Here is a 22,702-nt window from a genome sequence, read left to right as displayed (position 1 = left end):
TGCCCTTCTTTCTAGTGGATTTCTATATTTATTGCCAAATTTCTTCGAGATACATATATTGCATTGGAAAACTAATTAATTGTGGTCAAATTTAGAACCCTTCTTTGTGGACATTTCACATCATTTTGTGGGTGCATGTTAGCTTTTGCATGTCCAACTATTCATTCACATTTATATCTTAGTAATATTTGGTATTTTGGATCCTTTCTACAGTTTATCAACTAGATTTCATTCTGATCTGGATTGAACAATGTGGGCTACTAAAATATATAAACACATTTTATGTGTACTACAGTAAATATTGAATAACTACTATGTTTTGTGCTTTGTTACAATTTATTCTTTGTGTTCTGGTGTAGGTTAATCTTTATAGTTATAGGCTGTGGGTTGGATGGTCGGTGTTAAATTCCCACCAGGGAAATAGATTTTCTCGTTCCTGTTGTGTCCAGACTGGTTCTGGGACCTGTTCAGCCCCCTACCCAGTGAGCACTGGGGATTATTTTCCTGAGTGTAAAGTGACCAGAGCATGAAGCATGGTGTTTTTAATTAAGAGAGATATCACACAGAGATACTGGGTTTCTTGACTTTGTCCATCGTCTGGTTCCAAATAACCAAGAAAAACACAACGTTTTGGAAACTGGATCTATTTCCATCCTCAGGTGAGGGAAGACACCTACTCTGTTGGGTCCCTTAGAAATCAATCATTGGACGTAGTTGGAAACAGATCCAGTTTCTGAAACGTTGTGTTTTTTCTTGGTTATTTGGAACCAAATGATGGACAAAGTCTGATAACCCAGTATCTCTGTGTGTTATACACCGTCATCAGAACCCTATAGTATGTAAGAGAGATATGTCTTATTGGTGTGATCCTTAATTAAGTCCAGGGACAACTCTACTTTTATGCTTTATTCTTATGAATGTGTGCTTTTGACAGTGAACACCAAATAATAAAGTGATGTTGATGAATGTACACAGATCATGCCCAATTGTGATATGCTAGGCTTGTGCCAACATTATTAAATATGTTTGATGTCTGATTAGTTTTGGTATTGCACAGAATCCATCAACCATACTGTGGGGTAACTGTCATATTTGGATTATGATTGTGGGGTGGTATTGATGTTATGTTGCAGGTTTCTCCAACAGATTATCATCGTTTCATCTACAAGTGTCATACCTGTCTCTTGGGATTTAAGCGCCGTGGAATGCTTGTGAATCACCTGGCAAAACGCCATCCTGACATCAGCCCTGATTCTGTTCCTGAACTTAATCTGCCAATTCTGAAAACTACCCGAGACTATTACTGTCAATATTGTGAAAAGGTAAATGTAGTGGTTGTTAAGCGTCAATATGATGGAAATTGCAATATGCAGATTAGAATCTTCTATTATGATTAGTTTTATTTCTGTTTTACCATCTACTCAACTAAGGAAGTATATGTAATATTCTCACGTATGAGGTACATATAATTTTCATGAAGGTTTCTGTCGTCTGGTGTATAACACCGTGTAGTCCGTGGAAAGTCACTTGATGTTTCGGAGGAACATGCCTCATCCATCTTCAGAGCAGGCTGTAGTTGCTACTTGCTTGGCTTATTCTTTGACCCTGAAGTTGGAGGCAGAATGTTCCTCTGAAACACTGGTTGACTTTCAGTGGACTGCATGAATTTATGTCTCAGAAGGTAAAACTCTTTGAAAAATATATGGGCAAGACGTTGTTGTACAAGTATGAACCCTTTGTTGTTGCCGTAAAATAGTTCAGTGTAAGGGAGGGCAGATTCTTGTTCAGTTCACCCTATTTCAGATAGTCAGTTTTGAACACTGGACCATTGTCCAGTCGTTGAGACTAGCTTTTTCCAGTGAGCCTTATTGAGTACAAATTTTTCCCCCTTTACTCCTGGTGACAGAAACAGATCCAGTTTCCAAAACATTGTTCTTGAATAAGCTCAAGGCAGTGGCCAATGTGCAAAACAATAGTCATTTTTGTTATAACACACCATCATCAGGAAAATTTAGACTTAGTCTCTGTGAAAGTTAGGTAACTAATTGGCTAATTGTATAAACTTTGCAGGTCATTGATTCCGGTATATATAGGGTAGTTATATTTATGCAGGACTGATTTTATCCTATAATTTTTATCTGCATTTCAGATTTATAAGAGTAGTTCCAAAAGGAAGGCTCACATCTTGAAAAATCACCCTGGAGCAGAGTTGCCAATGAGCAACAGACGGAAGGTAAATCATATTTGCTCTCATGGACAAGTAAGAGTACTTTTGATTCCTAAATACATGAATGTTATTTCCCACAAGTTTACTATCTTTATTAAGTTACAGAACTGGTATGAAGTGAAGGAGGGTACCAAACAGTTGAAGCTTTAATCTTTCTCTTTTCCGAATGGATGTTCTGTTATTTGTCAAGTTGCTTATTTTCAGGATTTATGAGTTCCTTGCTTGCAATAAAGGAGTGACATGTTTAAGTAAGGGAAAGCCTCGTAGGATCTTTACCTTAAATTGTGCTGACTGTTCTGACATTGGTTATATGCACCTTTCTCTTTCTGCTTCTTCTTCTTCTTCTTCTTCTTCTTCCTCCTCCTCCTCCTTTGGCATTCCCGCTTATTCTGTCTTGTTTAGCTGTTCATTTATCTCTATATTCCCAGAGCTCCTCCTCCTCAGTTTCCTCCATATTCTTCTTTGTGCATGATATCTTTCCTAATCTGTTATTCCCATCTCTATCTTGGTCTTCCTCTTGGATGTTTTCATTTTAGTTTCATAGTCAAAATCTTTAGAGTTTTTTGTGTGTTCATTTTTAGAACACAGCAATACCATCTTAATTTTGTTATTTATTAATTTATCCTCCAAGATGTTTATCTTTAAATCCTTATTTCCTCTCTCTGCTTAGGCTTTTCTGCCTACACTGCTTAAAAATCTCACCTCGGCGTCTCTTAGTCTGTTGTGCATATATTTTTATAAATCACCAGTGTTAATGTTGATTTGTTCTGGTGGTCACATCAGGGAGGTGTTCCAGAGATTCCAGGGGTGCCAAACCCAACATTCTCTCAGACTGTGGGCAGTGTGACAACACATCCACATGGCTGCCTGTGGTGTCATAAGCAGTATGCATCAAAGGCAAAATTGCTCCAACACCAGCGCAAGAAGCATGTTGACTTACTGCCTCAAAACCAACAGGTCAGTAGCATCCGCTGGTCTCCATTGCAGTTGTAAGAAAGCCAAGCTGCAGAAGGAGCCTTGACAGCTACTTAGCCACGCCATAGCTCAAGTGGTTAGGCACTGGCTTCCCACCGCGGTGGCTGGCCCAGGTTCAATCATGGGTCTGGTTAAGTGGGATTTGTGGTGGACAAAGTGGCATTGGGGCGGGTTTTCTCTAAGTACTTCAGTTTCCCCTGCCAATCTTCATTACACCAAATTCTCCATCATCATAATCACCCAGGGCAGGTACAATAGGCCAGTCAGTGGCCGCTGTGGCGAGTGGACCCAGTTGGACTCCACTCCCCACTAAGCGAATTAATTAATTAAATAATTGACAGCTACTAACTTCTTCGCTCTGTCATCATGTTAAGAACCTTGACCTATTTTATGACAGAAGCCCATGCTCCTTCATTATTTGCCATTTGTCTGTCTCTCTTTGCTCACAGATCTCATAAGTTATTCTCTGCATCTTCCAGCCATTTCTGTCTGGGCCATCTTCTTTCATAAGTTTTGTTTATTCATTTGTTTGTTTGTTGTTAGGGTGATGTGGGACCAGTCCTTTGATACTTAGGCTGTAGATAGCTGTAGATCAGTCCTGAGTTATGAAGGAACTGAAGCATTTAGTAAAGTGATAATTCGCAGGGGAAACTGAAAGTACTTAGAGAAAACCTCCCCCAGTACCACTTTGTCCATTACAGATATCCGCATGAACTGACCTGGGATTGAACCTTGACTGCCATGATCCTTCTGGCTTACTTTCAGAAATTTTTATTGGTTCCCTCGCTTGATCCATTCTGATCACATGCCTCCACTGACTTTAACTGTTTCTGCTATCAGATCATGTGCTTGTAATTCCCTCAGTTCTTGGTTCTAATTCTCCAAACAGTTGTCTGAGTGAAATGTCTATACACATTCTTAAAAATTTTCCAGTCCTACATATTTCACATTTATTTATCTGTCTCACTCATGTGCCATGATTCATAGTTATAGATCACAACTGCTTTTAACTTTGTATAGTTTAGCATTTTATATTCTGTTCAGAATTTTGAACTTTAAATATGTTATAACCATAACAGTTATTATCCGTGTTAAAATGAGAGATGAAATCACTTAGGAAGTGAATATTCTTAAAAGAGCTGTACACAAAAAAGGCTCATAATGAGCTGATCATACTACACGTCTTGTCCTTTCATCTCGACTCTTTCATAAGATAAGGTGATATTGCTTTCTGTTTATTTCTACTCTCATTGTGACAGTATTATAGTGATAGTATACTGGCTTGCCTTATGTTGCTATTTTTGCAGCAATACTTACCAGTCTTATACAGAATTGTATACTTTACCACTGTCATGATATTAATATTTTTTTCAGTTTTGACATTATTATTGGTGATTAGGAAACCAAGTAACTAACTGCATGCAGCTGAGTCCTTGAGAGCCCACCAGTTGCTCAGATTCTCAATAATGTAACATTTTGTAACAATTTTTTTTTTACATTGAGGAACTACGAGCCCCAAGCCCAACCCTCAGGCTGAAGGGCCACCCTTTTTCGGCTGTCATTGACTGCTTATTCAGTACACTCGCAGTTATCCTCCATATCCAGAACCTGAGGATGCGCCATGCTGTGGTGACAAGGGACGCACTTAACATTCAGTAATTTAAGTTAATCACAAACAGCATATAATTGTAACTTATTTGTTTCAGTCACCACGTGCCATGAAAAATCCCAACTCTCCAGGAGGACCAGAAGGTGGAAAATTTTTGCCCGTGTCAGTAGCTCCAGCATCCCCAACCTGTGAGGCACAGCAAGTGGTACAGTTGCAGAGCACAGCAGACAGTGTGGTCACTCCACAGACAATCAGCATTATTCCAGGTATATCCCTGTACATTGGAATTACTGGGTTTTTGTGTTTTGTCCATCATCTAACACTAAAGAACACAGCGTTTAGGAAACAGATCCAATTTACAAAACGTACCTGAGGTTAGCTTTTTCTAACAGTCCTAACAGAGTGGGCGTCTCCCACGTCTTCACCTGAGAATGGAAACGGATTCTATTTCCAAAACCAGATGATGGACAAAGTCCTGAAACCAGTTATGAGTGTTATGCCCATCATCAGAACCTTTCAGAATCTCCCTGTACATCGATATTATTGAGGTAGAGGAGGGGTTGTAACTGGGTGGGCATTTTGGTGAAATATGGGAGACAAGAAATGCAATTAGAATTCTGGTGGGAGAACCTTCTTAGGTACCAACCACATGGAAGATCAAATATGTGAGGGGATAACATAAAGATGGAGCTTAATAAATCGGATGATGATGGGAGGTTGGTGGAGCTGGTTCATGTTTATGTTGAGTGATGATACACATGCATGCGCCTACCTTTTATTCTGATCTTTAGTCTGAAAACAGAGGTGCACCATGTATACAGTAAGGCTGTTCTTATTTATGAAATCCAGAAAATATGTGACATAGACCTTCTGCAACACACATAGCTTGATACACGCATTCATGTGCGTGTGCACACACAGTCCCTGTTAATTTGTATGTCCAAATGATGGTCATAAACAATGTTCTGGTAATTATTTGGGACTATTATGTAAAATATTTTAGTGACAGAATGTTACACGGAAATTTCAAGCCAGTTTTCTGCTTATAGCATGCATTTTATTTCCAGAATAAACCATACTGTTGTAAAGTGATAGTTAAAAACCTGAACACAATTGTAGATGTGCACTTCCTGCCTCAATACTCCTTTCTAGACAAGGACAGAACAGTGCTCACCTACAACATGAGGGTTACAAACATATGATGTTATTAGCATTACCAATTATGTAATCAACAAAAACTCCGTGGCCTGTAGTCTGCAAGCGAACTATACTGACCAAGTTACTGCCACTTGTCAACAAAGTTAGTGCCAAATTTAGCCGATAGAGGATGTCACATGGTCAGCACAATGAATCCCCATGGCATTTAATCTTGGTTTTCTAGACCGGAGTCGCTATTTCCTTGAAGTAGCTCCTCAGTTATCCTCATGAGGTTGAGTAGACCTCATTCTAGACCCACTACTTGTCAGAAAATCTGGTTATTGAATCAACACATGTCAGAATATTTTATGAGTACACAACAAATTGTTACCAATACTGGGTGTTTACATATAGTATACAACCTAATTATAGAATGAATTTCAAATGGGGCGAACAAAAAAATGCAGTGGCACGTGACAGCCCTGAAATCCATGGGACAGAGTTCAGGTGAAGCTGAGCCAAGCAGCAGGCCCACTGCATGTCCTGTATATTACCAATGTAAGATTATAGGTTGGAATTGAGGTTCTCACAGCATTGACTATGAGGAGTATTGTCTCGTTGGATGCAACATTGTGTGGCCTGGTAGCAGTTCAATATTTCAGAGCAACATACTATTTCCATCTTCAGGGTCACAGGATAAGGCAAATGGGCAACAAACTGAGAGCTTAATGAAGGCAGCATGTTCTTCTAAAATGGCTGCATACCTTTTCCAGACAACACGTTGGCACATCCCAGAAGGTGGTACTCTCCAGCTTTTGTGGGAGCGTCACATGAGTAATCCTCCATATTCTTGTACTGCCTTTATGTGTTTTAACAGCATTCTATACAGCAGGAATTATATTAAGAAAGAATGTCCAATAATATTGAACTTTTTTTTAAAGCAGAATATCAGATCACAGGAAGTGAAGGGGCCCTGCGAGAATATCAACACTCTGGAATAATAATAGATACATCAACTTTAAAACGTCCACTAAAGGTATGTAAATGTTCATTTTAGAAGCAGGAAATTCCCACATTTATACTCTGTGATATTTAGAGAACACACAATTCTAAAGTGGCTAATGTGCTATTGTGATATATGTCCAAAGCAAGATTGTTGAGTATGCAAGAGTTAGGAGTAAAATATGATATGGTGTTAATGATCAGGGAATAATATATTTAAAATGTTATTGTGGAGGATGATAGAATGTGTTTTAATGTAATTGTTCAATGTACAGTTTAGTAATATGAAAGAAATTGAATGGTATTGTGAATTACAATTGAAGGAGGATTGAAATCTTGAGAAGGTGAAGTATTGAAATCTGTAAGCACTGCTGAAATCAGTGCAATATTAAGTGAGGGACAGCTCAGTTGGTATAATGACAGGCTACAGGTTCGGTCGCTGGGGTTCCAGTCCCAGCAGGGGAAAGATTTGTCTCTTCTCCGCAGCATCCAGATTGGCTCATGAAAGGCCCACCCAACCTCCTCTCCAGTGGGTACCAGGGGTGATTTCACTGGGGATAAAGCTACTGAGGCATGAAGCTGACCACTCACCTCCATCTGTTGCTGACAGCAAGAATGATGGAGCTATACCTCGACTCCCCTATAAGTCTTCATGACATAGTGCTTAATTAAGCACAAGGACAACTTTAGCTTTTATGAACTGAGGGAAAGCATTCAAAGTACCACAGTCATAATTGTATGAAAAAGATAGTAACCAGTAAATTGTGAACAATCATAAATGAATATTTCAACAGAGTTTTTATTTAGATAGAGCAATTTTTAGCCTACTTTCATTCCTAACCCTTTTGTTGCTTATTATTTTCTCACCAATTTCTTAAAATAATACTGTTTTAAGGTAAAAGTATGGTAAAAGTGTCAAAGAAATAAATTTTCATAGCCTGGTGAATGAAGCTAAATGATATAGTGAAAGGAGGTGATTTTTTCTTGATGTGGATCAGAAATGAGTGTCACACTATATCATAATGGGTGCTTATTTGGCTTAAGTCAAATATGACGTCAGTAGTGTTAAGGAAAATGAGTAGGCTTATGAGATTTCCATGCTGTCTGCATGTGTATATGTGCATGTGCCTGAACATATGTTTCTGAGTCTCCAATTTTAACTTTTGAACCAGTTGACTGATTTTCACGAAACTTGTTATGAATATTATGCTACTGAAGACACCACATCTTAATTTTATTAATTTCCTGTAGTCAGTAATAACGTGGCAGACAGGCAGTGAGAGCAGCCCTACAAACTCTTAATTTAGGGCCCTTAAATGATGTATGATAATACAACTTCAAAAAATATTCAACTTTCAATATGGCTTCTCCCCCCATATGTGCTCCTGCACGCATGTATATAAAATATGATATTGGTCATACAAAAGTTTCTTTCCTTTTAACTTCGATGGCAGTAACGAACTATGGGAGCAGTGCACAAAACATTTGATATGGAGGTAGGTCATAAACATATCTAAAAATTTTGTATGAAATATCGTTTTGGAGTGAGTAGTTTACAAATGTGAATAGTGAAGTTATATCTGACAAATTTAATGTAGAAATACATAAATAAGGAAGTTCACAAAATTGCAGTAAATTAGGAATGATACGAGTAATAATAGATCAGTAGGACTAGAAATCTGTGCATTAGGAAAGTAGACTTATGGGTTCTTCCCAGAACTCCCGGTTGTTCATGGTAATATGGATATATATGAACATTTTAGTTGAATTGATCCTGTGATTATTTGCAGAGCCTTGCTGATGGAGTCTCAGCAGAACTCCTAACACAAGCCATGACAGAACTGAGCCAGATCAGTGAGTTCCGTGTATCTGTCAGCGGGAGTACAACATCTGGACACGATCACTACTTCAAAATTGTACAGACTTCTTCAGATCCAGTCACTGTAACCCAGTCAGGACAGTCTGAAACCCAACCTGATTCATCATCAACTGCAGATACCCCTGGACAGGATCATCCAGATCCCCTGTCACCTGCTTCTGCCCCTGCCCCCACTTCTACCTCTCACTTGCAACATCTCCTCACTTCTGATCAATCTTACTCACTCCCTTCTTCTCCTGCTACAGCACTGTCTTCATCATCTCCTGGTCCCCGTGCCTGGACCCAAGCAAATGCCATCTACACTCCGTATACAGCCCGCTGACACTAGCCATTGCTTTCTGTATCTTTGTGCACTGCTTTGGTTTCTGCCCCCTGAAACTCTGGAAGGAGTTGTAGGAGGGGTTTTATGAAGCCTTGGTCATAGCTCTTGAGAGTTGAAAACTCACTTGAGTGAATCGTCTACTCTGTTGCAACATTGATTGTGCAGAGATGGCGGAAGATGTTATTTTGTTGTCCAGGCTGAAACCTGACAACACAAGCAGGTGAGAGATTAAGGAGAATTGTTTGTGTAGTGCATCGCAGATCGGTGCATCAAGTATTGTTTTGTTTCAAGTCTGTGAGGTTTGCCTTGGGTATAAGGGTTTGAATAGGTTGGTGATATTACTTGTTTGACAGAGAAAGAAAGGTTTGCCAAAGGCAGTGGTTTTGGAAGTAAGAAGCTTCCATTTGTCAGTTTTGTATTATTCCAGAGCCAATGGAACTTATTTTATCTTGTAGATCTGATCTTGTAAGTGGCTGCCTTTATTTTTTGATGGAATATTGGTAATACTGATGTTATTTTATTGCACCAGAAGAACAGTTCAGTCTTAAAACGATGTGTGAATTGGTTTTAAGAAGCAAAGCTCTTTATATCAAAGATCAGTATTATTGGTTCTGTGGGGAAAGGATTTTTTTAACAGGACTTGTAATCTTAGAAGAAAATGTTTTTAAAATGGAAAAAAAATAATGACTTTATATATCTGCTTTTTGTCAGACTGCACAAAATGTGAATTCGTAATTTATTGATGCAAAGAAATTTAGCACTGCAGTTTCTGAAGTATTTGTTAAATGTATAGTAATTTATTTATTTGAACTTTTGGTAGAAGTCCTATTTTATTTTAATTATGTTATGAAGAGAAGAAAGCAAATAGATACTGTTATTAAACATGTCCAGTAGGCATAGTTTTGGAGTGTGAATAGTAGTTGGAACATTGATAAAATTGTTATATTTTGGGGAGTGACATGTAGTTGAATAATATTCTTGCTTGGCCACGTTGTAGATTAAACAGGCAGCTGTAATTTTTTTTCCTCATTATAAATGAAATAATTTATCCTCTAATTAGATAGGAGACTTTAATTTCTAACAAGTTGAAAACTTGTTGTAGCAGTAACTCTTTCTATTTGTTTGTTTTGTGGGTTGTGTATTTTACTGTTAAGGAGCACTAGCTGCAGTTTTATCAAACCAGTTCTGAAGCATCCAATCTTTGAGAATGGTGCTCTTATCCTCTGTTATAGACAAAATGTTTGTACCAGTGTAATGTAACATTTGAAAAGAAGAGCAGTTTTTGTTTTTACCTGTTATAGACAAAATGTATGTGCCAGTGTAATATAATCTTTGAAAGGAAGAGCATTTTTTTAATTGGCAGCAAACTTAATTAACTTTGCCATGTGACATTTGTAGCACAAATTTTTATTTCTGACAAAGTCTTGAATCTTTGTATAGAGATATGTAGGCCAGTGGAGGATCTAGTTTTATTGTGCTAGTACTCTGGCAGTTTTGGGGTACCATATTTACTTGAATATTAGACAATATTTTAATTCTGAATTAGACATTTATAAGGATTTTGAAATGTCTGATATTTTTGGTAGTCTGTTATTCGAGTAAATGAAGTATTGACTTGTTGCATTATTAGAATTACTAGTATCCTTCCAGTAGGCTGTGTTGTACTGATGTGAGGAGTGGGGGTCAGCCATTACTGTTCACTAATATGTCATGTTGCTTTACTGTCAAATGCTTTTGTGGTTGCAAGATATTGTCTGGTGGGGCATTTCTTTACTTCTAATTAAATACTCTTTGCCTCTTTATTTTTGCCCCCAGCTGTTTCAACTACAAAATATTGTAGGTTTGTCAAATCAGATGACAAAATTTGTTACAAGTCCAGAATGGATCAATAAGTAATACTAACATATTTGTATCTGCTGCACTGATGTAGCCATTTCAGACTGAAACTATTATGTACAGGTGTTTAAATTATCATGCAATAAAGTGAAATAGTTGTTTTGAAAATGATCACTGTGTTTAAATGTTTTGTAATGTGAATAAATTTTTATGGATTGTTATTATGCTGGAATGTATTTAGTCTTTCATATGCACTGATAAACCACTTCCCTCTGTAAATTTTGTTTATAAATTTGCCATAAACGTTTTAAGAAATGCTAAAGGAGAATGAAAGCACATATGCATTTATTACAAAATCTATAAGTAAGTACTAAAAGAAGTAATTGTAATTGAAGCTGAAATTTATTCAGCTAAATACTTTCTGACATTCTCATATATGGTCTGTGATCAGCTGGTCAAAGTGCTCTGATTCTCCTGTTTCTTGCTTTCACAGAATTTACCTTTACTGATGGTTTTAATATATGTTTAAATAATACTGAAATATTTGAAAAACTGTGTGTGAGTTTACAATAGTAATTTTCAGTGACTGTCCAACTCAACTATTTTGTTGCCTTTTATTATTCAATTGAATTACCTATGCATGTTAAACATGGCTGTATGTTAGAGTACTTAATTTTATATGGGATATTTGTGAAACACCGATTAATGTGAATGTTGACAGGGATTCAAGTATTCCTTGCACACCTTTATGACATGACAGCAGGAGCAAAGCACCACAGACAGTTACTGGCAAACAGCCTCATTCCTAGTACTGTCATATTTGTAATAACTACTTTACTACTGTCATATATAAAAAAATAAAGCCTTAATTATGTTTTCTCGAGATACTTCCATCCAGTGTTCAAAATTGAAATTAATAAATTACAGTATAATAAGAGTATAAATATGTATATTTTTCTTTGTCAATTTAGGTAGGCATGTTTATGGTTGCAGAAAAAAAGTATGGGACTTTGGTATGGTTTGAAATTGTTACGAAGTTACTCATAAATACATCAATTAGGAAGTTCTCAGTTATATATTAAGATATTTGACTATTTCTGTAGTATTTGAAATGACCAATTTCTAATTCAGAAGGACTGACATGTATGTAGGAAATAAAGTAACATTATGGGTTTTGGTAATGTTATGTTGTACTGTCCCATATTGTTCCTTTTGGAGCACTGCTATCCATGTTTCTCTTTTTTGGTTTGCTCTACACATTTTTATCTTGGAATTTATTGCATAACACTGAGGATGGAATTAACAAGTTGCAGTGGCATAGTTCAGTTCTCTAAATTATTGTTACTTTCAGAAACAGGAACATGCCCTGTTCTGATGTCTCATGACCATATGCCCTTGTTGTTGCTACCAGAAAACGATGGTACGGGTACTGGGACATTTTTTATCAGTTCTGTGACTTTGTACAGATCCTGTGTAAACTTCGCATAAAGACATAACAGCATTCTTGATACCAAGACACAGAATTAGACATTGTTTTGTCCCTTCTATAACTGATTGAAGGTTATTGGATTTTAACTAATGTTATCCTGTTACTTTTTTTCCATTGGCCTAATGGACATTGTTAACTGCTAATTATGCCATAGGGTTGATAAATGTAAGGGGCTTGATGTTATTTCTTTAATGACTTCATAGCCTATACATATTTCAACCTGTTTGTGTATTGCATGAGACTGCAGTCATTTCTGCTAATAGTTTTTGGATCCAGCAAATTGTATGTAATCTTATTTAAAAATGAATATGCTCTGGATGAAATAAAAGCAAATTTTATTGGGAGTTCTTAAAATTAATTGCATCTTCTAGGAATGCAATAACATAAGATGTGACATATCATTACTCACCAGTTTTGTTCCCAGTGTATTTGTAGAGTGGTTTATTGATCTTCATTTCTGTGGATTTAAAATTTGAATGGACTGAAATTATTGTCTTTCGCTTTGCAGTGGCACCACTTGTGTCCAGTATTCGCCGAAGCTTCAGTCGTTAATTAGCTCTAAATATGTAGTGAATGGAATCTGTATTATTTTCATCAAATGACAAAAATTTAGATCTAATACTTGGAGCTTTGACTTTCTCAGTTGTGTGGATTTCTAATGGTATTATAGAATTGTTGACAGAAATGATTGTAAACTTCATTTTATCCATGTCCTAATTTTTTGTCAACTTGAAGTTTATTACATCTCACTCTCAGAATGTATTAATGTTGTTTTAAAAATGTAATCTTTACTCAAAATTACCTTTTTCTCTTAATTTATTTACAGTACATATTAGAATTAGATAATGAGTGTCATGTTTATTATAATTTGCTGTTTCATTAGTCCTTAAATAATGGTTTTGGTTTTAAAAGTAACTGTATATCTAAATATTCTGCTATGTTTGTCACTATCACTAAAATGTTCATGTTCTTCCATTGGTAATCCCACAGAAGTAACAAATTAAATTACTAATTGTCTCAGCATATATGGTGTTTTCAATTTTAACTTTCCCACCTTAACCCTTTCCCACAATGTATGACATAAATGCAGTGCTATGGTAAAGTACCATAGCAGTGTGATATTGTGTCTCTGCAATAGACTACAGCCACTCCTTCCAAAGTCTTAGCAAGCAGCTGTAGAAGAAATACAGATAGGTATGCAATATGATTGTAAAAATATGCTCATGCAACATCTTTTTATAGTTTCTGAGATGTGAAGTCGTATCATAATTTCTTTGCCTCCAGTTAAACAGTGGTACTAATACCATGGTTAGAATCAGAGGTACAGATACTATTTCGGCACATTCACAACCCTGCAAAGTGCCTATTAAGTTTGCTTTGTCCATCTGCCTGTGTGTGTATAATAACTTTAGTACTGCTGGGTGGATTTGCATGATATTTGATATTAGAGAATTTTGTGAAAAATGATTTAGCCATTGCAGTTTTCATTTAGATTGGTAAATGTTAACCACTACTTTACATTAATACCTACATGTCTTTCTGTCCATATCTCAAGCATAATCCACTAAATATTTGTCGGAGAGACAAGTGTTTCTAACGGAACAATAAAACAAATCCAAATTATTAGAATAACAGGGTTAATATTCTTGGAGCGAGAGGGAAATAAAGCTGACAAAGGTCAAATCATCTGGGTACTCTTTTCATTAGAAGTTAATACTTGACCACCTCTGGAAAGCCATACCTCAAGTGAAGATATAATATTCATCAGATTCCATCTTGGGGACTCTCATTTTCTAATTAATGTTTTGAAAAAACAGCTTGGCAATCCTAGCGTTAGAATATATAATACTACATAACTACTACAAATGATTTTTCTGTGTAACATTTATGTTCTACAGTAAAATTCATTTAAACACATTTTAATCAGCCTGACTAGTTTCACGTGTATCCCAAACTCTATCAGAATATTGTAAAATACTTCCTTCCTAACTGAATAATAGGCTCTCTTGAAGTCTACAAATAGCTGTACTGTCTCATTGTACTCCCATTTTTTCTCCAGTATCTGGCAAATGCAAAAGATCTGATAAGTAGTTGATTTGTTACATTGAAACCCACACTGATGATCCCCAATAATTTCATCTACATTTCTATCTGCTCAACATCACTGACCCTATGTACATTCAATAACAGAGAAACCTAGGTATATATTGCTATCTCGTCAAAATGCAGGGCAAAATCATGGCGTAAAGATAGGTAACAGATATTTTGAAAATGTGTGCACAGTTCATATATTTGGGAATGAATATAACAAATCAAAACCTGATTCAGAAGAAAATTAAGAGGAGATTGAACTCAGGTAATGCTTGCTACCATTCAGTTCAGAACTTTTTGTGTTCTCATCTGCTGTCTAAAAACATAAAAATTAGAATACACAAAAATATAATTTTGCCTGTGGTTCTGTATGGGTGTGAAACCTGGTCTTTGACTTTAAGGGAGGAACATAGACTGAGGGTGTTTGAGAACAGGGTGCTGAGGAGAATATTTTAATCAAAGAAAGAAGTGACAGGAGGTTGGAGAAAACTGCATAATTGGGAGCTTCATAACTTGTACTCTTCTTCAAGTATAATTAGAATGAACAAGTCAAGGAGGATGGGGTGGTTAAGGAATGTAGCACGAATGGGGGAGAGAAGGAATGTATATAGGATATTGGTGGGAAAGCCAGAAGAAAGGAGACCACTGGGAAGACCAAGACATAGGTGGGTGGACAATATTAAAACGGATCTTAGAGAGATAGGATGCGATTATATGGATTGGATTGATGTGGCTCAGGTTATGGACCAGTGGATGGCTCTTGTGAACACGGTAATGAACCTTCTGGTTCCATAAAATCCTGGGAAGTTCTTGAGTAGCTTCACAATTGGCAGCTTCTCAAGAAGGGCTCAGCTCTATGAGTGAGTTACAGTAAAATTCATATTGCCTTACCATGTTGTCGCTAGGCTCTAGTCATGCAAATAAATTAAATGATACTGATCAGAACACAGATGATTAACAAAGGCCCAAATGAAAATTTACTGCAGTTCATTTCATTGTTGGGTTTGCTATATAGAGTTATGGATGTATACCAATATCACGATAAAAACAGAGATACAGAAAATTATAAGTATAGAATATAAATAAATCATAAAAGACAAGAATCTAGCTGCTAGTGTCTAGCGACTTGCATTTTTTGTAGAAAATGAACATTCTTACATTAATTTATTTTGAATTTCCCTCCACTATTGCCTGTCCTTGTTCTCAGCTGTTAAATCTCGGTGCTCAAATTCAGTGGCTTGTGACTTCTGGTCTAAATGATAATGTAAAAACGTAGTCCGCGGGGGTGGAAAAGCAAAATAGAGGTTGAGTATTCATTCTTCAGAAAATACATTGACGAAAAGACGAAGGTGAATAATTATTACTGCCAGTATGCATTATATACAGCAAAGTACCGGAAGAATTTACTTTTTACTTGTGCTGTTTACAATAGTGACATTATAGTTTGTGATCTCGTAGCAGGTGGGAAGTGTTAACATTTAAATGCCTCGTTTGTTTATTCTTCACGAGTAGCTGAGAAAGGTTAATGCTTAGATTTATTTAATAGAGGGTGCAGAAAAAGGTAACATTTTCGCAGGAAACCAGGAAGCATCGAACCCTTTACATGGATTTTATATTTGCTACAAAATCACAGTTTACATAATCTGGCCAAATTCATGTTTGACAGTGATGTATGAACGTAGCCGCAACCAATATTGTTTCAAAATGAGTGACAGTACACAGATGTGTAGGCCTGTTCATGAAATTGCTTATTGCATAAGCCGATTATGTAAGGAATTGTCTGACAAGAAACGTGAAATTGGAAGTGACGGATTTTATGGCATGATTGTATAATATTAGATTTTATGTACTTGAATACCCCTAAGATTTCTAGTATCAATTTTTAGCATTTATTTCTGTCTTAATGGCATTCTTTTGATGTACTAATATACTTTTGCACGCGTAGAACGTCAAGCTAATACATTCGGAATCTGTATGTATGAGCATTGATATCATTGTATGGGCTAATGTTTTGTGGGTATTGGTTGCAATAAGACGCAGGCAGCGAGCAGGGGTTACTTTCATGCCTGCTTCTTGCTGGTTTCCTATTTTGCTTACTCCTTAACCCTGAAGATGAAAGCAGTGCCTTCCTCAGAAACATCAGCGAATGTCTACCAGACTGCTCAGCCTTACTTTCTAGAAGATAGTTCTCTTTATAGTAACTGATGTGGTAACCTCAGATCCAACAAGAACAGTATTTGTCACACAGTTGTCTTTATCACTAATCAAGCAGAAGATGTATTAGGTCATTCATTGGGACTTTTATGAGGTTACTTTTGATGCCATTGCAACTGGGCATAACAGTATCTCGCATTTCTGAGGCATGCAAGCCTGCATAGAAAGATTCTTTGCACGTCTCAAATTCAGTCTCTCAAGTATCCACAGTTTCTGAAGTAGGTAGAAAGGAACAGTTACCCTGTTGTATAATAACAGAGCTTCCCATCAGACATGGGGCACAATCCATCTTGAGAAGGTAACAGTAACAAGATTACTCAAACAAATTCCTTGTCTTTCAGAGAACTTGAAGATTCATTTCTATTTTCACAAGAGCTCATCACTAATCTTGTCCCCAGACACATGCATCCAGTCCACATGTAATTTTCTTAAGATCTGTTTTAATATTAACCTCCCATCTATGACTGTGTCATCCAAGTGGTCTCTTCCCTTCAGGTTTTCCAGCCAACATTTTATAAACATTTCTCATTTGTCCTGTATGTGCCAAGCCAAGCCAGCTCAATTAGTATTTTGACAGGCTACAGGCTGCATGGCCAGGGTTCCATTCCTAGCAGGGGCAAGAGAATTTTTTTTCCTCCACATTGTTGGGATCATTTCTGGTGCCCATCCAGCCTTCTGTCCAGTAGTTAATGGGGGCTCTTTCCCTGCAGGTAAATTAGCCAGGGCGTGAAGCTGATCGTTCACCTCCATACAGAGATGAGATGAAGAATGGCAGAGCTATGCCTCCACTCCACAATACGTCTTTATGGCATGGTGCTTGAATCTCCTCATTACATAATTGTCTCCAGATTTCTGTTACTTCATTCTTCTTAAGTTCAGATATTTTCAGCATGTAGTTCCAGGCTCCCTGGAATCCTGTGTCCCTTCCCTTAGGATGAGAGTCTTAGTATTTCTCATCTTCCATCTGTATGTCCCACCCATCTCATCCTCCTTGATTTTATCACCTTAATAACATTTGGTGAAGAGTACAAATTATGGGGCTTCTCATTATGTAACTTTTTTTCATCCTCCCATCACTTCCTCCATCTTAGATCCTTGTATTGGCCTCAGCATCCTGTTTTCTGACAGTGATCATGTTGTGGTCACCTGGGCTATTAGATTATTCTGTTATCTGGTAGATAGATACCATCATTGTATCTTCATTTCTTTTATGGCTGAAAATTGTAGATCTTCTTTTCATTCATTTTCTTTCCTCAGTCCTCCTTATGGTCCGTACTTATATGCCATAATAGGCCATGCCGTAGCTAGGGCGGTTAGTCACCGGCTTCCCAACCTGGCAGCCCGGGTTCGAGCCCTGGTCAGGTTGTGGTATTTGTGGTAGACAAAGTGGCACTGGGGCAGGTACTTCGGTTTCCCCTGCAAATTCTCATTACATCAGCTGCTCCACATTCATCATCCAGGGTTGTTACCATAGCTTAAGCGATTAGTCGCTGGCTTCCCACCACTGTGATCTGAGCAAGTGGGATTTGTGATGGACAAAATGGCGCTGGGGCAGGTTTCCTCCGAGTACTTCGGTTTCCCCTGCCAATGTTCATTCCATCAAATTCTCCACAAATAAGAATGTAAAAAATTTTACCAATTGTAATTTTAATCTACTTATATATCAAATTGTTAATATTCAGAATTAACTTGACTTGTCATATATCATGTACAATGATCTACAGTGACGAAATAAATCAATCAATCAATCAATCATAGGCCAGTTAGCAGCTGATGTACTGAATGGACCCAGTCCCACCTCACCCCAAGAAATTATCTGCCATAAGTAGAACTGGATTGAAGGTTACCATTTTTGTTGATTTGATGCTGTGTGGTTTGGTAGAAAGTTCCCGGTATGTTGGAGGAAACTGCAGCCTTCCATCTTCAGGGTAAGAATTGTAAGATGCTTGGGAAAATGAGCTTACAGATACAGAGGAGAAAAGGAAAGGAAACCAGTCTCTAAGGGGAACAGTGGTCAGTAGAAATGGAGGAACGGATGAAAAGGATTTTATGAGGAGGAAAGGGCCGTGCCATAGCTGAAGCGGTTAGTTGCTGGCTTCCCACCGTGGCAGCCCGGGTTTAATCCCGGGTCTGGTCAAGTGGGATTTGTGGTGGACAAAGTGGTGCTGGGGCGGGTTTTCTCTGAGTACTTCGGTTTCCCCTGCCAATCTTCATTCCACCAATTGCCCCACAATCACCCTCACCTATCATCTGGGGCTGGTACAATAGGCCAGAAGTGGCTGCAGTACAAGGGACTTAGTCCCACCCCACTAGCAATAAAAAAAATGATATGAGGAAAAAAAGGAGGTGAGAAAATTGATTTTGAGGAAGAAAGGTAAAGGGGAAGATGTGATAGTACCCATGGTTTTTTGAGATGTATCAATGCACCAAATGTTGTTCTCAGTCAGTTGATCTACAGAAGTTTGTAACTTTCTACTGGACTACACAGTGTCATCCCAGAACACAATCCTCATATTTACTGCTGTGAGAATTTCAAATCTCACACAGAAACGGACTTACTTTAAAAATGACTCAGCATGAAAGTTATCAGAGAAAATAATTATTGAGACATAATTCTACAATGTAAGATTTGAGGTTTTCATGGCCATGACTATGAAGAAAGCAGTCTTCTGTAGGTGTGGTGTTAACCGACGTTTCGGAGGAACGTCGGTTAACAGCACACCTACACCGTGCCACATCCCAGAAGACTGCTTTCTTCGTAATTCAACAAGTTTGTTTTTCTTTTGTAGGAATCAAGGATAAGAAGAATTAGTTTGGTCTACAGGGTTCAGTGGTAACTTTCTTTTTTCTGCTCTCATTTTTATAAGTCTGAAATGATTGCTTGTTAGGAGACAAAATGACATTTCTGTGGTGCTTTAATGTATGAATGCAGTTCCCACATAACCTGTCTTGGGAAAACTGCCAGTTTGTTGTTGTTTTGTTTCCACTCTGAATCATTTTATTGTTTGTTATTGATTCTGTTGGCCTTGGACAGAGCTGGATAAAACCATAAAAGCTGATGAATTTAATGGGGAAAAAAAAATACATTTAAAGACAAAAGAATTATGGAGTAGTCAGATGTGTATAGTCAGACTATTATCATGTGTTTAGCTTTAGATGAATTTTGATTTTTCAGGTAATCATGTTAGAAATGTAAAGAAGCTGAGAACATATTCTTCATGTAGATGTTAATATGACTTCAGCTAGCAGAATTCAACAGTTGTGGGAACTTTTTGTCCAAGCTGAACATTCATCATATGAGGTGAGTTTCTGCTTCTTGTGAATTGTTTTTTTACTCCTTCACCTTGTAACATACCGTGGAAATGGTCTTATTTTCAACTTCACCGTGTATAAGTGTAATTAATACGCTATCTATGAAAGGAACTGTGCCAGTTATCAGTTGTTTAAGACAATTTTTGTACAAAATCAGCCCTTTAAAATGATGGAAAATTAAAATAAATTCTTCTCCCTTTTTTATCCTTTTCCTGTTTCTTTTTCTTGCATTTCCTCTCTGCTCTTATGTCTCTTCTTTATGCTTCCTAGTACCTGGCTGAGCTATCATATTCTTAGATGTCCCATGGGCCTCTTTTCTTTACATCTCAGTTCTAATGGCCTTATTATCTGTGTTCTTGTCTAAAGTTCTGTTAAACCTTTATTTCAATAACTTTTTTTATAAAGAAGAAATCCTGGTAATGTGGATGTATGACTGCATATTGACCTGCATGAACAAAAAGCTTTGAGTTAAATTATAGAAATTTGATGTTTACATAGGAAGCAGTGTTGAAATCTAGTGGCTTGTTTTTGTGAAAGATCCTAATGTCTTCACTACTTTTAAATTGTCTATATGCCGTACATTTACAGTGACTGAAATCTTTACAGAAACAAGCATGGCTGGATATTTTCCTGGCAGAATTCTTGGCTCAAATAAAAGAAGGCAAAACTGTTGAAGAAATACTGTCATTTTGGTAAGTACAATGGGTGGTCATTAATATAAAATTTACAGTTTTTCCAGGTATATATCATTGATATTAGGAATCTGCAGATAACTAGATTTTCATGCTGGAAGTAACTTCAACTTCTTAAATATGGCTTTGAACTTTCTCATCCCCCAGCTACAGAAATTGTACTGTCACTGCGCACCTCAAGTCACATGTATTTTATATCATTGTTACCACTCAGGTTGGTGTAGTGGTAATGTCCTTGACTTATAGTAGAAGGACATCTATAGTTTGAATCCTTGAGTGGGTTTAGTGAGCATTTTGGTTTAGACGTAAGGCTCCACACTTACATTTTTGAGGTGCATGGTCTGATTCTTGGCCAAGATACTGGGTATCCTGACAGAAGTTTCTGTGGGTTTTCTCAGTCACTCCCAGGCAGATGCCAGGATAGTACCTAGAATAAGCCATGACCACTTCCTTCCAAATCGCTTCCAGTTCATTATTTGCCAATGATAAGAGCTGGGATAGCACTGTCAGTATGGTGAGTGGCTACGGGCTGGACGACCAAGGGGTCGGATTTTGAGTCCCAGTGCAGGCAAAAATTTTCGCTTCCCCATGTCGTCCAGACCATCTCTGGGACCCACCCAGCCTCCTGTCCAGTCGGTACCGGGGGCTTTTTCCCTGGGGGTAAAGCATCCTGTGCGTGAAGCTTACCACTCACCCACAACTAGTGCGAAGGTCAATAAAACATGGATCTATACATCCACTTCCCCATACACCTTCATGGCGTAGTGCTTAATTAGTTAAGCACAAGGACAACTTTATCTTTTTGGCTTGCCTTTTTATTAATCAGTGGTAGTATCATTTGACACTCTGTAGACTAGGCACTACAAGCATCATAATATAACACACTGGTCCTTGCCCATGACTAGGTTACTGTAAATTCTGACTGAACTGTTCATGGTTTTTCACACAATTTATGTAGCTGAATAATCGGGTAGTACTATGAAATAAGGGACACAGCCGTCTACTTCCAAATTCTTACCTATTCATTAAGAATTTGGGTACATTAGCAATTTTTGTTCAATTTATTCTAATTGAAATCAAGTTTTATTTCAACTTGTTACTGGAACAGGTGCCTTCATGCTTTTATAGTAGTTTGCTGAAGATCACATTTCCAAATGGTGACACTGTGTGGTGAGGAACTGGTTTGTGGACATACCAGAAAAAGATGATGACCTTGAAAAGAGATCAGTTTCCATATGTGCATTCATTGGTGTGTATATACTTAAGATTCTCCAATCAGAACATGGAGTTCTGTACTGGTCCATAGCCCAGTATTATAAATATGAGTGTATTAGATCTGTTACTTTGCTTTCAACATGAAGGCTACTGAACAAGAATAGTAGTTGATTCTGTAGCATTCTGATGATGGTAGATTATTGGTTCAGTGGTGAGACTAGATCTTTCTGATGGGCTTATCTGTGCAGGATCTTTTCCTTCCATGTGCTGTATGATGATAACAGATGCAGTTTCCAGAATGCTGTGTTTGAAAAACTCAAGGCGATGTACAATATCCAAAATAATAGTTGTGTTTATTTTAACACATCATGTGATACCCCTGTTTGGCACTGTAAACTCCTTTGGTTTGTGTGTAATAATCTTATATTGCACAGATGTATTTTTGGTATGAAATTTCCCTACAGATCCTATACAGCAGCCCTGTCCAACACGGCACCCGTGGTATATTTTTCTGGCGCCCTCCGTAACCACATAATTGAGCCGATTTTTAATATTAATTCACATTTTAAGACAAGACGTTTTTGAACGTCTGAGTACTATTAAATATTTTCGAAAAATTTTATTATTATTATTGTTTTTATTATTATTATTTCAAAAGAGGCAATCCTGCTTGTGTGAGCAACTACAGACCCATTACCCTTC

General features: G+C 37.4%; 2 protein-coding genes across 10 annotated transcripts in view; both read left to right on the top strand.

The window, feature by feature from the left end:
• Positions 1-13,499, top strand: part of LOC111872164 (PR domain zinc finger protein 10) — a 56,220-nt gene extending 42,721 nt beyond the window's left edge. For 5 of the 6 annotated variants that reach the window (XM_023865761.2, XM_023865760.2, XM_023865759.2 and 2 more), the window contains 6 exons: positions 1,134-1,322; positions 2,150-2,233; positions 3,011-3,184; positions 4,909-5,077; positions 6,890-6,984; positions 8,741-13,499. In XM_023865761.2, the coding sequence (XP_023721529.1) occupies positions 1,134-1,322; positions 2,150-2,233; positions 3,011-3,184; positions 4,909-5,077; positions 6,890-6,984; positions 8,741-9,151 (1,122 nt within the window). In that variant the 3' untranslated portion in view covers positions 9,152-13,499. The remainder of the gene's footprint in view (positions 1-1,133; positions 1,323-2,149; positions 2,234-3,010; positions 3,185-4,908; positions 5,078-6,889; positions 6,985-8,740) is intronic. The other variant, XM_023865758.2, reaches the window with a different exon arrangement.
• A 2,322-nt stretch (positions 13,500-15,821) lies between these two features.
• LOC111872162 (lysosomal-trafficking regulator) overlaps positions 15,822-22,702 on the top strand; it is an 87,212-nt gene continuing 80,331 nt past the window's right edge. Inside the window, exons 1-4 of one of the 4 annotated variants that reach the window (XM_033754554.1) lie at positions 15,822-15,916; positions 19,571-19,614; positions 19,957-20,082; positions 20,700-20,785. In XM_033754554.1, coding sequence (XP_033610445.1) covers positions 20,014-20,082; positions 20,700-20,785 — 155 coding nt within the window. In that variant the 5' untranslated portion in view covers positions 15,822-15,916; positions 19,571-19,614; positions 19,957-20,013. Of the gene's footprint in view, positions 15,917-16,002; positions 16,089-16,154; positions 16,336-19,570; positions 19,615-19,956; positions 20,083-20,699; positions 20,786-22,702 lie in introns of those variants that run through there. The other 3 variants (XM_033754556.1, XM_033754555.1, XM_023865754.2) reach the window with 3 other exon arrangements.

Source organism: Cryptotermes secundus, unplaced genomic scaffold (genome assembly GCF_002891405.2).
Source record: "Cryptotermes secundus unplaced genomic scaffold, Csec_1.0 scaffold581, whole genome shotgun sequence".
NCBI lineage: Eukaryota > Metazoa > Arthropoda > Insecta > Blattodea > Kalotermitidae > Cryptotermes > Cryptotermes secundus.
Note: the sequence above shows the minus strand (reverse complement) of the source record. Positions and strands in the feature narration are given on the sequence as shown.